We start from the raw sequence: 13,155 nt of genomic DNA, 5'->3' as shown, positions 1-13,155 counted from the left end.
TATATTTGTGGTGGGAAGATGGCATGTTGTGGGTATATTACTATAGTAACACTTAATCATCTCTTCAATCCATTACAGGCCAAAGGTTTCACCAAACGCGGCCTGAAGAACCTACTGATACCCAAGGTGTGTGTGTGTGTGTGTGTGTGTGTGTGTGTGTGTGTGTGTGTGTGTGTGTGTGTGTGTGTGTGTGTGTGTGTGTGTGTGTGTGTGTGTGTGTGTGTGTGTGTGTGTGTGTGTGTGTGTGTGTGTGTGTGTGTGTGTGTGTGTGTGTGTGTGTGTGTGTGTGTGTGTGTGTGTGCATGTATGAACATTAATTTGACTAATTCTGCGTGTCCTGTGTTTTTATTTTCATTACTGGTGTATGTGTGTGTGTGCGTGTTTGTTTATATAATATATTACATGTGTGGTGTAGGATCACGATAAGGCACGCACTCTCCAGAGAGCAGGATCAGTGTCCCACCGCCGCGTCCAATCGGATTGCTTTCAGAGCCGTCAGCCAATCACGCAGCACTTTGGAATGGTGAGGTCATAGATGCGCCACAACTTGCCAAACTAGCCAATTACAACACACCCCCTGTAGCCAGTTTAATTTATTAAGTTCAAGTTCAAGTTCTTCCTTTGTTGGCGGCTAAGTGGCGCAGTGGGCAAGGCGCTCGCCACTAACGCAGGAGATGCTGGGTTCGAGCCCAGCTCTCGCCGTTGCGTCCGGCTTGGCTGGTCGTCAGTATTAGGGGGTGGGAAAGCCGGTGGGTGGGGATCGGACGTTGTGGACAGCGACTCCTACAGGTCGGTTGGTGCGCCTGTACAGCAGAATCAGGAAGTATCGGTGGCATCGAGAGCCTCCCACGCGTTACTCCTCGCCACTGAGAGATCGCGCTGTGCAGGTGAAAAGATGCGACAGCTGCCTCCTCGTGTACCGGAGGGGACACGTGATGCAAGGCTTCGTCCACATTGCAGCCGACCAGTGGGAGGCATGGTCTAACAATGTTCGAGACAGGGGAAGGTAGAATTGGATAATACAAAATTGGGATGGGAGAAAAATTAAAAAATGGGGAGAAAAAGTAGATAAAAAAAAGAAATAATCTTTATTTGTCAAATACACAACAATACAGGGGCGCTGCAGGTAATGACATGTTTGTGTTTCGAGCTCAGACTCAACAGTGCACAATTAAGAAACAACAATGAATACAAGAATGGTAACAATAAGTAGTAGTAAGATCAAATCAAATATAAAATGAGGTAAGATAAAATAGTTAATTATTTACAAAAAGTGTCTTGCATATAGTGTATGTGCATGTTAAACTTTGTTTACGTGCTTGTGCGTGTGTGTGTGTGTGTGTGTGTGTGTGTGTGTGTGTGTGTGTGTGTGTGTGTGTGTGTGTGTGTGTGCATGTGTGTGCGTGTGTGTGTATATATGTCCAATAACAAAAACTAGTAGTAGTACGATAAAATTTAATTAAATATAAAATAAGGTAAGATAAAAAAATGTAATAGTAGATTTTTACAGAAAGTGTCTTGCGTAAAGGTGTATGTGCATATTAATAAGGTGCAGGGTGCGTGTGTGTTTGTGTGTGTGTGTGTTCAAGAGTCTCTTAAGAGGTGCTTGTTCATGAGTTTTTTGATAGGGCTATCTCCTGTTCTGTTAGTGATGCCAGCGCATGCAGGACAACGGCGATTGAAACTATTTCTCTCAAATTCTCAATCAAGTCCTCACAAACGGTTCTGTTGAATTATTCCTAGTGTTTTCTTTTCTGTGATATTGTTTTTAGGGTGTGAAACGATTGGTTACTGAGCCAGAGAATTGGCCTCTAAAAGCAGTGGACCTTGTATTTAAAGGCATATAATCTGTTATTGCAGTATGGCGCTCTCTGTTGAAACACTGTCTTTCCGCTAAGTAAGTACTGACCGCATGTGACAGACCGGTTCTAATAATAATTATACACTTTATTTGTATAGCACCTTTTATACAAGAACTGCAGCTCAAAGTGCTTCACAGCAGTAAAAAAGAAATTTGGCAGATCAATAAATAAAGTGCAGACATATAAAACGAGCATAAAATAGATAGAAGCAAAATCGACAAAGTATGGCAAATCACATAGTTTTTACATTAGGATCTAACGTCCCAATAGACCTCTTTGTTAATAGTTTGATTCTATGGCCGTTTTAAAATAGACAGTAATAAAAAGAGTAAAATAGAATAGACGCCGTAAAATAGTGCAATAGTGCAGTGCAATAAAATTGTTAAATTAAATTAAATAGCCCTCATTTACTGTACAATAATCACAGTGTTGATGCAATGAGTCTAGGCAGCACAACAGCGGTGTCTTAATACTTTTCTTTACAAAGTTCAGTTCTAAATTACTTTATAAAACAACATAGCAGTGCATTGCTCTTTAATACTTTGAGTTTCTTTACAAAGTTAAGTTCTAAATTACTTTACAAAACAACAGAGCAGTGCATCACGCTTAATACTTTGAGTTTCTTTACAAAGTTAAGTTCTAAATTACTTTACAGAACAACAGAGCAGTGCATCGCTCTTAATACTTTGAGTTTCTTTACAAAGTTAAGTTCTAAATTACTTTACAGAACAACAGAGCAGTGCATCGCTCTTAATACTTTGAGTTTCTTTACTACGTTCAGTTCTAAATTATTTTATAAAACAGAGCAGTGCATCGCTCTTAATATTTTGAGTTTCTTAACTACGTTGAGCTTTAAATTACTTTATATTCTACGTGACACTTGAGGCCATTCATTTACATTGTAATACTGATAAACACTGGCGTAAGACAGGCCTGTATTTTGAGTTATGAGTTATAAGAAATGTCCAAAAATATTTAATATTTAATTTACAATGCTTAAAGGGTATTTAATTTAAAATTAATTCAATTAAAAAACACATTTTTCCTCTTACTCTGAGGGCTATCTTTCCATCCAGACAGTTTTGGAGATAAAGTATCTCTTTACCGAAGTACACCTGCCATATATTATAATGGGGTGTACTTCGGAAGGAATGTACTTCGGAAGAAAATAGTTCCTAAATGAAGCTGTTCACAACAAGGTCTATGGATTGTCTTGAGGAACTGTGTCAGGATTTCTGGTAAGAGACATTGCTGTTGAGTTTTCCACATGCATTTCGTTGGCGCCATGAGTGCCACAAACCCAATGCCATTCAGCTCCATTGACAGCAGTCATCTCCAAAACTCTGCAAATCACACAGAAAATATCTGGATGGATAGATGGCACTCTGGATAAGGGGGGAAATCTTTTTGGTTTAGTTTTTTTTCTGTGAATTGCCCCTTTAAACTAAGGGCATAAGTGGAAAATACCCCCAGAAATGTTATGGTGAAATCAAATCCGGATTTTATCTTTAAACTAACACGTATCCTTATCTGCTTGTTGTGTTGTCTGTTGACCGTTTGACTGTGCTGCTCTGCATCTGTGCTGTAACTCACCCCCGCCTCTGCTGCTCTGCATCCCGTCTCACTCTGTGCTGTAATTCACCCCCGCCTCTGCTGCTCTGCATCCCTTCTCACTCTGTGCTGTAACTCACCCCCACCTCTGCATCCCGTCTCCCTCCGTGTTGTAACTCACCCCCGCCTCTGCTTGTGTCTGGGGCTGTTCTGTGGCCACGCCTTGCTTCGTCATGTCATGTCATGTTGTGTGACGTCAGTCTCGTCCACGCCGGCCTGTCTCCAGACATACTGCCAGAGAGGACGACGAGGACGACACAGAGGACAACAAAGACACCTGGGACGGGTGAGAGAGACAGAGACACAGAGAGAGAGAACCATATAAGTCTGTCTTTTAGGTGATGTGTTCATAATCTCAGAAGTATCTAAAGTATTGGGCGGTCAGGTGGCGGAGACGCTGGATTCGCCTGTTCGAATCCAGCTCACAGCTCCGGCGTTGTCACCAGCTTAGCTGGCCGTTCACACTAATACAATTGGCAGTATTAGAGGGTGGGAAAGCTGGCGGGGTGGGTCCGGGTCGTTGTAAACAGCGACTCCTACAGTTCGGTCGGGGCGCCTGCTCAGCGCGGATAGGATCTAAGGGGGGTAGTGTGATCCTTCCACACGTTACACCCTCTCAGTGAGAGTCCGCGCTGCCAGGTGAAAAGAAGCGGTTGATTGGCTAGACGTGTGTCGGAGGAAGCACGTGATAGCCTCCACTCTCCCAGACCGACTGTGGGGGGTAAGTGCGCAGCGACCAGGAAGGGGATTGGGAATTGGCATAACGACTAACATTGGGATGGGAGAAAATCGGAGGAAAAAGGAGGGGGAAAAAAGATCAATAAAAAAGAAAAGAAGTATCTAAAGTATTTTACGTTGGAGTGATGGACTGCATTTATATGAAGCTGCAAGTGGCTCAGGAGGTAGAGAAGTCATCTGGTAATCGGAAGGTAAATGGTGCATTTATATAGCACTTTTATCCAAAGCGCTTTACCATTTTTGTTCCTCACATTCACTCACACATTCACACACCGACGGCGGAGGCGACCGTGCAAGGTGCCAACCTGCTCATCGGGAGCAGTTAGGGGTTAAGTGTCTTGCTCAAGGACACTTCGACACGCTGCCTGGGAGGAGTGGGAATCTAACTGGGAACCGTCTGATTACCAGGCGACCGGTCTACCTCCTGAGCCACAGGTTCCCAGTCTGATTCCGGCTCCTCCCAGCAGTGTGTCGAAGTGTCCTTGAGCAAGATACTTAACCCTTGCATGGTCACCTCCGCTGTCGGTGAACGGGTGAATGTGGGGCATAAGTTGTAAATCCCTTTGGAAAAAAGCTGCTATCCAAGTCCAAGTTGTCCTGATGTGCAAATGCATTGCTGAAGACATGAGAGGAGGGGTGAAGACATGAGAGGAGGGGTGTCGTTGAGTCAAAAGCCTTGGGCCCTCATTTATCAATGGTGCGTATGCGTAACCCGTGCGTACGATCATTTCTAAGCAAAGTGTGGGACTTATCAATTTGAACGTGTGCTTGACTTTGTGCATATATCTACGCACAGCTCAGACCATGCGTACCTGGCGCCCAGCGGTAGAATATGAAGACTGCAACGCGGAAATAAGCTTTTGTGCATTAGTTTGACTGACGTGTTCGGTATGACCCATAATTCATTATAGTTAATTGTAAAATAGCGACAGTAGTGTAATTATTGTCAAACCCTATAAATAGCATTTGGAATAGGTCTTTCTTTCCGAATGAATGCAGCATGGTTTATATATAGCGTTATCGAAATACTACGGGGTGCACTGACTGCGCTCCGCGGGGAACTGTTTTCAGAGATAGGACAGTCTATTTGCCAAGAGAACATAATATTATAGAGTCCACTACCCGAGACACATTCTCCTTGATTTGTACCGCAAATTGGGACCCAATTAAGTGTGGAACAAAACGCACATGCCATCCCCATGCACATTCAAGTCCTCTCCACCCTCTGGTCTTTGGCCACCGGCACGGTCCATCGTGATATATTGGGAATGGATCGAGCAATAGACTGTTACTGTACCACCCATGTAGCTCCATCACAAATTATGTGAATAGAAAGGGATTCCACTCAGTCAATGTTGCGATGTGCATTTGACTGATACATGTCGTTGCTGGTGACCGGGAGGAAGGCATGCATTGTATTGAATTCAATCAGTGGCGGACTGGCCATCGGGACGTTCGGGACGAATCCCGATGGGCCGGAACCAAAGTGGGCTGGTCCAAAAAAAAAAAAAAAAAAAAAAAAAAAAATATATATACTTTTTTTTTTAACTTTTTTTTTTTAACTTTTTTTTTTGGGCCAGTGTGTGGGCCACTAATGTGGGCCGGTGTGTGGGCCAGTGTGTGGGCCAGTGTGTGGGCCAGTGTGTGAGTCGGTGTGTGGGCCACTAATGTGGGCCAGTGTGTGGGCCAGTATGTGGGACGGTGTGTGGGCCGGTGTGTGGGCCAGTATGTGGGCCAGTCTGTGTGCCGGTGTGTGGGCCAGTGTGTGAGTCGGTGTGTGGGCCACTAATGTGGGCCAGTGTGTGTGCCGGTGTGTGGGCCAGTATGTGGGCCGGTGTGTGGGCCGGTGTGTGGGCCAGTATGTGGGCCAGTCTGTGGGCCGGTGTGTGGGCCGGTGTGTGAGTCGGTGTGTGGGCCACTAATGTGGGCCAGTGTGTGTGCCGGTGTGTGGGCCAGTGTGTGGGCCAGTATGTGGGCCGGTGTGTGGGCCAGTGTGTGGGCCGGTGTAGTGTGTGGGCCGGTGTAGTGTGTGGGCCGGTGTAGTGTGTGGGCCAGTGTGTGGGCCGTATGTGGGCCGGTGTAGTGTGTGGGCCGGTGTAGTGTGTGGGCCAGTGTGTGGGCCGTATGTGGGCCGGTGTGTGGGCCATTATGTGGGCCGGTGTGTGGGCCTGTGTGTGGGCCGGCAATAAAACAATAAACAAGTTGCATAAACTAAATCAGATAAAAAATGATCACAGTTCTGGTTTGCCTTAAGATGCAGTTTAAGATGGGTCTTGAACATGGAGTATGTAGGGCACTCTCTAATCACAACTGGTAGGCTATTCCAGTAGTTACCACTTTTAACAGAGAACACAGTTTTTGCAATGGTAGTATACCGAAAAGGCACCTTACAGTCCCCTCTACTGATGGCCCTGGTGGTAATGCCAGTGTCTGCTTTCTGTTGGATGAACTCATTCAATGGGGAGGGGCAAGTCCATGCAGAACCTTGTACATGAAGCAAGTATATTTGAAAACTTGGAAATTCTCGAAACTTAGCATGTTATGTTTTTCTAAAACATTACAGTGATGAAATGAAATTGGTTTCCTATCAAATACTTTTATGGCTTTTTTGTAGAGTAATTCTATTGGTGTAAGAGTAGTGACATATGAAAGAGACCAGTTGATAAAACAGTACTCGATGTGTGATAAATCATTGAATGCAGAAACATCCTTGCAGCATTAACTGGCAGGCAGGGCCTGATCTGCCTGAAGTTTTCGATGTTAAACTTGACTGTGTTTGTCACTTTCTTCACATTACTTTTTGAAGGTCAATGTAGAGTCCAATGTGACCCCAAGATACTTGAATTAATGTACAATGTCCAGCTCCGCCTCTCCCAGAAACACATTAGAGTGAGTGACCTCTACTGGTGACTTTGTGAACATCATACACACTGTTTTCTTGGTGTTAAGTGAAAGACATGCTTTTGTTAGCCAGTCTTGAATGAGACATGAGACATCAGTGAATGAGATTCACGTTTCCTCCCAACCGCGAGTAGGCCTAGAAGCGCAGAAATGGAGAATGCAAAAAAAGAAAGGGTGGAGCTGAAAAAGCTAGAATTGCTAGTAAAAGACGCAGAACAATGTTCTAAAATTACAGACATGTTTAGTAGAGGAAGGGCTGGCGTTAGAATAGCTGCTGCTGCTAATGATGATGAAGTTCAAGTGGAAGGAACCAACAGTAACATGACAGGTGCGTGCAGTAGCCTAGTGCATATTCTACTGTTGGTGTGTGCCGGTTCATGAGGGCTAGCTAGCCTATACTAGTTCTTGCAGTGATTTCAGTCATTCTATTACAAGACAATGTGCTTTCCGTATTCCTGATTCCTTACAGCACGTGGACGTAAATAGTCGTGACTCGTGACGTTTTTTCTCTGACTAAAAGTTTAGTTAGCAATGTTAGGACTAGTGCCCACCACAGCATCAGAAGCTAAAGTGCTAACCTAGAGAGCCAATCAGAACCTAGGACAGGCTGCAAATTAATTGGCTACTAATATTATAATAGTAAATACTCAAATAAAATACTATTATGTTCCCTTTCAAATTTTCATGTTGATATAATATTGGTAATCTAATTGATTGAATTGATTAGTTGCCATTTTACATGCTTAAATAAGATGTACCTTAGAATTCCCAACAGTTAGCCATGTTCTCGATTAGTCTCATCTACATGTTTGTAGATAACCACAGCTAACTAGCTTAAGCTAACAACTAGGTCAACTACTACCCAGTAGTTAAACAAATGTGATTGCATATAACAGCTAACTGCTACAGCTAAGTTGGTAGTTAGCCTATTCCATTAATGTTGAATGTATTTATGAAGGTTGTTGATGGTGGTTGGCGCTGAATAGCAGACATGATTCCGTCAGTCTGCCACAGGGAAGCTGTGTTTGCTGATGTTGCTCACGACCACCAGTAGCGTATGACTGTGTGAGTGTGAATGCTTGATGGGTTCTGTGAAGCGCTTTGTGGAACAATGCTGATATACAGTTAAGAATGAGTAATTCGCTTTTGGTTTTTAAGAAAATGGTTTGTAAAGCTATTTTTGAAAACTACAAGGGTGAATAATACTGTTTTTTTTTTTGCTATTTTCTTTTAGAATACTGTTTTGGAGTCTTAATTTTTTAAATTTTTGTTAAGAATATAGGACAGGCATAGGCTATATAAGCATTGCTTCAGTCTGTACCTTCTCAGTCACTGTAAAATCAAATATTGTTAAATGATGGTGTATATTGTATTGTGTGAGATGATGACTGAATAAACTACTACTACTACTACTACTACTACTACTACTACTACTACTACTACTACTACTACTACTACTACTACTACTACTACTACTACTACTACTACTACTTTGGGTGTTTTCAAAAGGCTGAAAAACGCTGTATGAATTCAAGCCATTATTATTGATTGCTGATGTTCTTCTTATGCAGTTGACTCTGAGGAAAGAGAGAGCGCCCAGTCCAGCACAGCTGACCCTGAGGGGAGAGAGAGTGCCCAGTCCAGCACAGCTGACCCTGAGGGGAGAGAGAGAGCCCAGTCCAGACAGACAGACAGACACACAGAGAGAGACAGAGAGAGAGACACAGAGAGAGACACACAGAGAGAGGGAGAGACACAGAGAGAGAGAGACACACACACACACAGAGAGACACATACAGAGAGAGAGAGAGAGAGAGAGAGAGAGAGAGAGAGAGAGAGAGAGAGAGAGAGAGAGAGAGAGAGAGCGAGAGAGAGAGAGAGAGAGAGAGAGAGAGATAGAGAGAGAGAGAGAGAGAGAGAGAGAGAGAGAGAGAGCAAACAAGCTCTTGGAATGGGTGTCTGGGAGGAAGTGGGGGGGTCTTTCGATGTTGATTAAACGGCAAGCAACTAATGTCATGAGTGCCAAATTAAAGGACAATAAATCCAATCTAACTGAAATTGTGTAGCACAGACCTTTTCTATGGATCAAAACCTCAATATTATTATGGTGTAGTTAATACTTCATGTATCCTTAATCCCTAGGCTAATGAGGCACTAAGATGTTAGTAAAAAAAAGAAAAAACATATGCCAATGACAGGAAGTAACGGTATATGTATGTGTGTGTCTGTGTGTGTGTGTGTGTGTGCACTGTGCATGAGTGCACATCTAGGGGCGGTGTGTAGATTTGGTCTCCCTGATGTTGACTCCTTAGCCACAGCCTTGGGTTGTTTAATACTGGACAAGTGTTTCATAACGGCCGTTGTGTGGGCCGGTTTCGGGGCCGGTGCGTGGGCCGGTGCGTGGGCCGGTGTGTGGGCTGGTGCGTCTGAATGTCCCGGGCTGAATTTGTGTCCCAGTCCGCCACTGAATTCAATAGTAATGTTATTACTGGGGTATCTGTAATTAAAATATCGCTTAAATGCAGGTGGTTGGGGTTATCCACTGAAGCCATAGTTAATGACTCTGACCAACCCAACGAACGACCCAACAGGAGTGCAATTATAACAGGCTCACACGCGAACAAGAGCCCTTTAGAGCGCAGTTGGCCTGCTTGTTTGGCACGGGGGGGCAGACGCAGAACACTCACCTACAAACACGATTAAATATTGTTTAAAATAAAAAGCGAAATACTATTATTTTGTGTGTCATGTTTCCAAATAAGATTGGTCACAACGAAATGCTTTCTACTTCAATTTGTTGGTTAGAATAAATGACCTACGTTGAAACTTCACTGAGACTAACACAGTCTATTTGTGCACTCAGGCACAGACGTGATTGAATTCAAGTTCGCATTTTTATTGATCACATAGGCAGGCTATACATGGTAGTGAGATTCATTGTTCTTGTATGCTCTTGTATTATTGTTATAGTATATGCTATTGTCAAGAAAGGAAGTACATTATTTTCAATCGTGGCTTTAATTCGTAGCCGAGAAGCAGTCTAGTCCTAGCAGCTTCATTAATCCCGACCCGTCTCAGCCACAGCATAACTGAGACCGGCTATGGAAACAAATCATAAATAGACTACTGTAAATCAAATAGCCTATAACATTATAAAGGATATAGGCTATAGCAGGGGTTCCCAACCTTTCTTCCCAGAGCCCCACAATTCCTTGGAGACATATAGGAATATGATATAGGCTATATGGGTCCGTCAGAGAGGAGATTTAGCCATTTGAGAATAAGCTATTATGGCCAAATGAGGGCCTATAGCCTATAAATATTATGAAATGTTTTCATAAGCATAAAGATACAAGGACAACAGTTATATTAACGATCAAGTTAGTTTACTGTATGCAGGCTTCGCGGGGCTCCGTGTGACGTGTCTGTGCCATGCTGCGTTATGCGCAAATTACTGTTGCATAATGTAGGCTATGCTATTATATATAATATATATATATAGGCTACTTACCGACATCAAAATAGATTGTATGCCTCTACAAATCATATTAAACCATGCAGGTAGAAAATGTACGGAAAATCCGTCGCGATTTGGAATCAAATTGACGGATAACTTTAATCCCTGGGTATTAATCGAACTAAACGAAAAAAGGCAGTCATATTCCAGCATGGTTATTAATGACACCAACAGCAAACAGTGGTTAACGGTCTTTATTAGTGTTTTGCACTGCCCAGGCAGCAATGGTCTTTAGGAAGTTAATAGATATCATATCCGACATCACCGTGTAAATGTCTGTCGCGTGTCGCGTGTTGCGTATTTCTCCCATAACGCGCGTTCGCTCGGCTTAGTAAATTTTTCCACATTTCATGGGGGTGTTTCATTACCGTATATGGTTAATTACGGGCGGTTCTAAATGCAAATACTTAAAATCGTGCACGAGCGCGGAACGTAGAACAAGTGGCATTTATCAACAGGGAGTACTTGCAGGTGTGCATAGGACCTGTGTACGCACGTGTGATAAATCCCGATTTTTCTGTGCGTACACACATTCTAAATTCCATGCGTAGGAACGGAAATAGAACACTTTCTACGCATTGTTGATAAATGAGGGCCTTGGAGAGCCTTTACACCTGTAAGTACATTGACTGTCCAAAGATAAAAAAAAAAATGGACATGTGCGATTCTTTGCATTCAATTATGTAAGTAAGACATAGAAACGCACGTCCTCTGTTTGTCTCAGGGCTGTGTCCGGTTCAGTGGCAGAGACTCCCTCTGGCCTCCAGAAGGAGGAGGAGGAGGAGGAGGAGGAGGGGGAAGACTCGCTGCTGTGTGACCCAGAGGAGATGGACCTGCTGGGGGAAATCTTCGACACACTGAGCTCCCGGAGCCTCCATGAGCACGGGCTGCTGTACGGCACCCGCAGCCTGGACCTGTTTGGGCCCGACAGCCTTGACTTCATCACCAAGGTGAGCGGGGAGGGACAGGTACAGTCTATGTTTGGGCCTGACATCCCCTAATCAGTAGCCCTCACATACCTGCCTTAAAGGTAGGATCTGTAATGCCGCCAAACAGCGACCTCAAGGCAAAGGGATCGGGGGAGAGGTTGCTATTTCCGTTCCACAACTCAGGCTCTGCCTAGAGACGTCCGGAGAAATTCTCTGTATAATAAGTTACTAAACTCCAACCCACACATCAGAGTAAAACAAAATTATCCTCACATCCCTCATAAGTCCCCACTTCTTATGACCAGAGTTCAGAGGGCAGAGGGACGTTGTATAGACCGTTTCAGTGGAATTGTGTTGCTAGGGAAAAGCTTGAAAGGTTTATTTCCCACCAGCTATTGATGTTAGCAAACACTGCAACGGGAAATAAACGTGGGTCCGTTTAGAATGTTTCTGGCGTCAAGTTGAAACGCTCAATATACAAGTGGTGCACACACAAACACAGGCGCGTAAATCCCACAGAGGTTCTCACAATTGTCTGTGGTTGTGTTATTGCAGAGGGGTCCGGCCACGCCCAGCCAGGAGAGTCTATCTCTGTCCATCAGTGGGAGTGGCAGTCTGCACAGCTGGAACCTGGAGGAGGGGCTACAGGCAACAGAGGAGGGGTCAGAGGTGACTGAGGACTCTGATCTGCAGAGCCTGGCTCTGAGGGTACCGGAGGAGGAGGAGGAGGTGGAGAACCGTGAGAACAAAGGGTTGCCAGGCAACAAGGAGGACGGGAGAGACGGGGACGAAGAGGTCGAGGCCGGAGGAGAGGTGGAGAAGAGGAGGCCACAGGAGCCGCTTTGCGCGCAGGGGGATCTGGCGAGGGAGGCGAAGGGAGAGGAGAGTCAGGGGTGGGAGAAAGATGCCAAGACGGTAGATCCGCACGCGGATGGACTAGAGAGACCGGGCGATAGCCTCGTGGTGGTGGCGGAAGAGCACGAGGAGCAGGACAGGAGAGTCAACCCCAGAACCACAGCTTCTCCCGGGGCGCATGGCCTCGCCGACGCACCTCGGTGTGAGCTTCCCGTGGCTCCTGAAGAAAGGGGTGAAGCAGGGGGAGAGGAGCCAGAGGTCGGACAGACGTCCTGCCCTCCGAAGGTTCTGTCGGTTGTGGCGCGTTTCGGGCCCCCGGCATCCGGGCGAGGCATCAGGTTCCAGATGAGGGGCTTGAGTGAGACAGGGAGGTCCAGCGAGATGCCCCAGGGCTGGAAGAATTCACAGAGTTACCCCACGAAGAACTCAAACATCCCATTGGGTGCAGGTGGCCTATCGGAGGAAGCCCCGCCTCCCGTCAAAGTCTCGGACCTGAAGAAGAGATTTGAGGCTTGATTGGTGGGAAATGACTCAACTTGCAGGCTACCGTGCCAAATGTTAGGCTAATATTTAAACCGATTGTTTCTCCCATTGGCTCAATGCCACAACCAATGAACTGCAGTTTGTGTAATGGCCACTAGATGGAGTGGCTCTGACAAGTGAATTCCATGACGGTGAATAAACAGTTGATAAACAGGTTAATCATTACAGAGAAGTTGGGCCTTGTGTGTGTGTGTGTTGC

General features: G+C 44.9%; 1 protein-coding gene across 1 annotated transcript in view; it reads left to right on the top strand.

Moving 5' to 3' along the window:
• dennd1c (DENN domain containing 1C) overlaps positions 1-12,929 on the top strand; it is a gene marked incomplete at both ends in the record, with an annotated part of 47,016 nt that extends 34,087 nt beyond the window's left edge. The window contains 5 exon segments of the mRNA XM_084318199.1: positions 79-126; positions 416-523; positions 3,674-3,759; positions 11,354-11,579; positions 12,114-12,929. Of these exon segments, the coding sequence (XP_084174325.1) occupies positions 79-126; positions 416-523; positions 3,674-3,759; positions 11,354-11,579; positions 12,114-12,929 (1,284 nt within the window).
• Positions 12,930-13,155: the final 226 nt, after the last annotated feature.

The sequence above is a fragment of the Notolepis coatsorum genome (assembly GCF_963971535.1).
Source record: "Notolepis coatsorum genome assembly, chromosome: 7".
Taxonomy (NCBI): domain Eukaryota; kingdom Metazoa; phylum Chordata; class Actinopteri; order Aulopiformes; family Paralepididae; genus Notolepis; species Notolepis coatsorum.
This window is presented reverse-complemented; position numbering and strand designations above follow the sequence as displayed.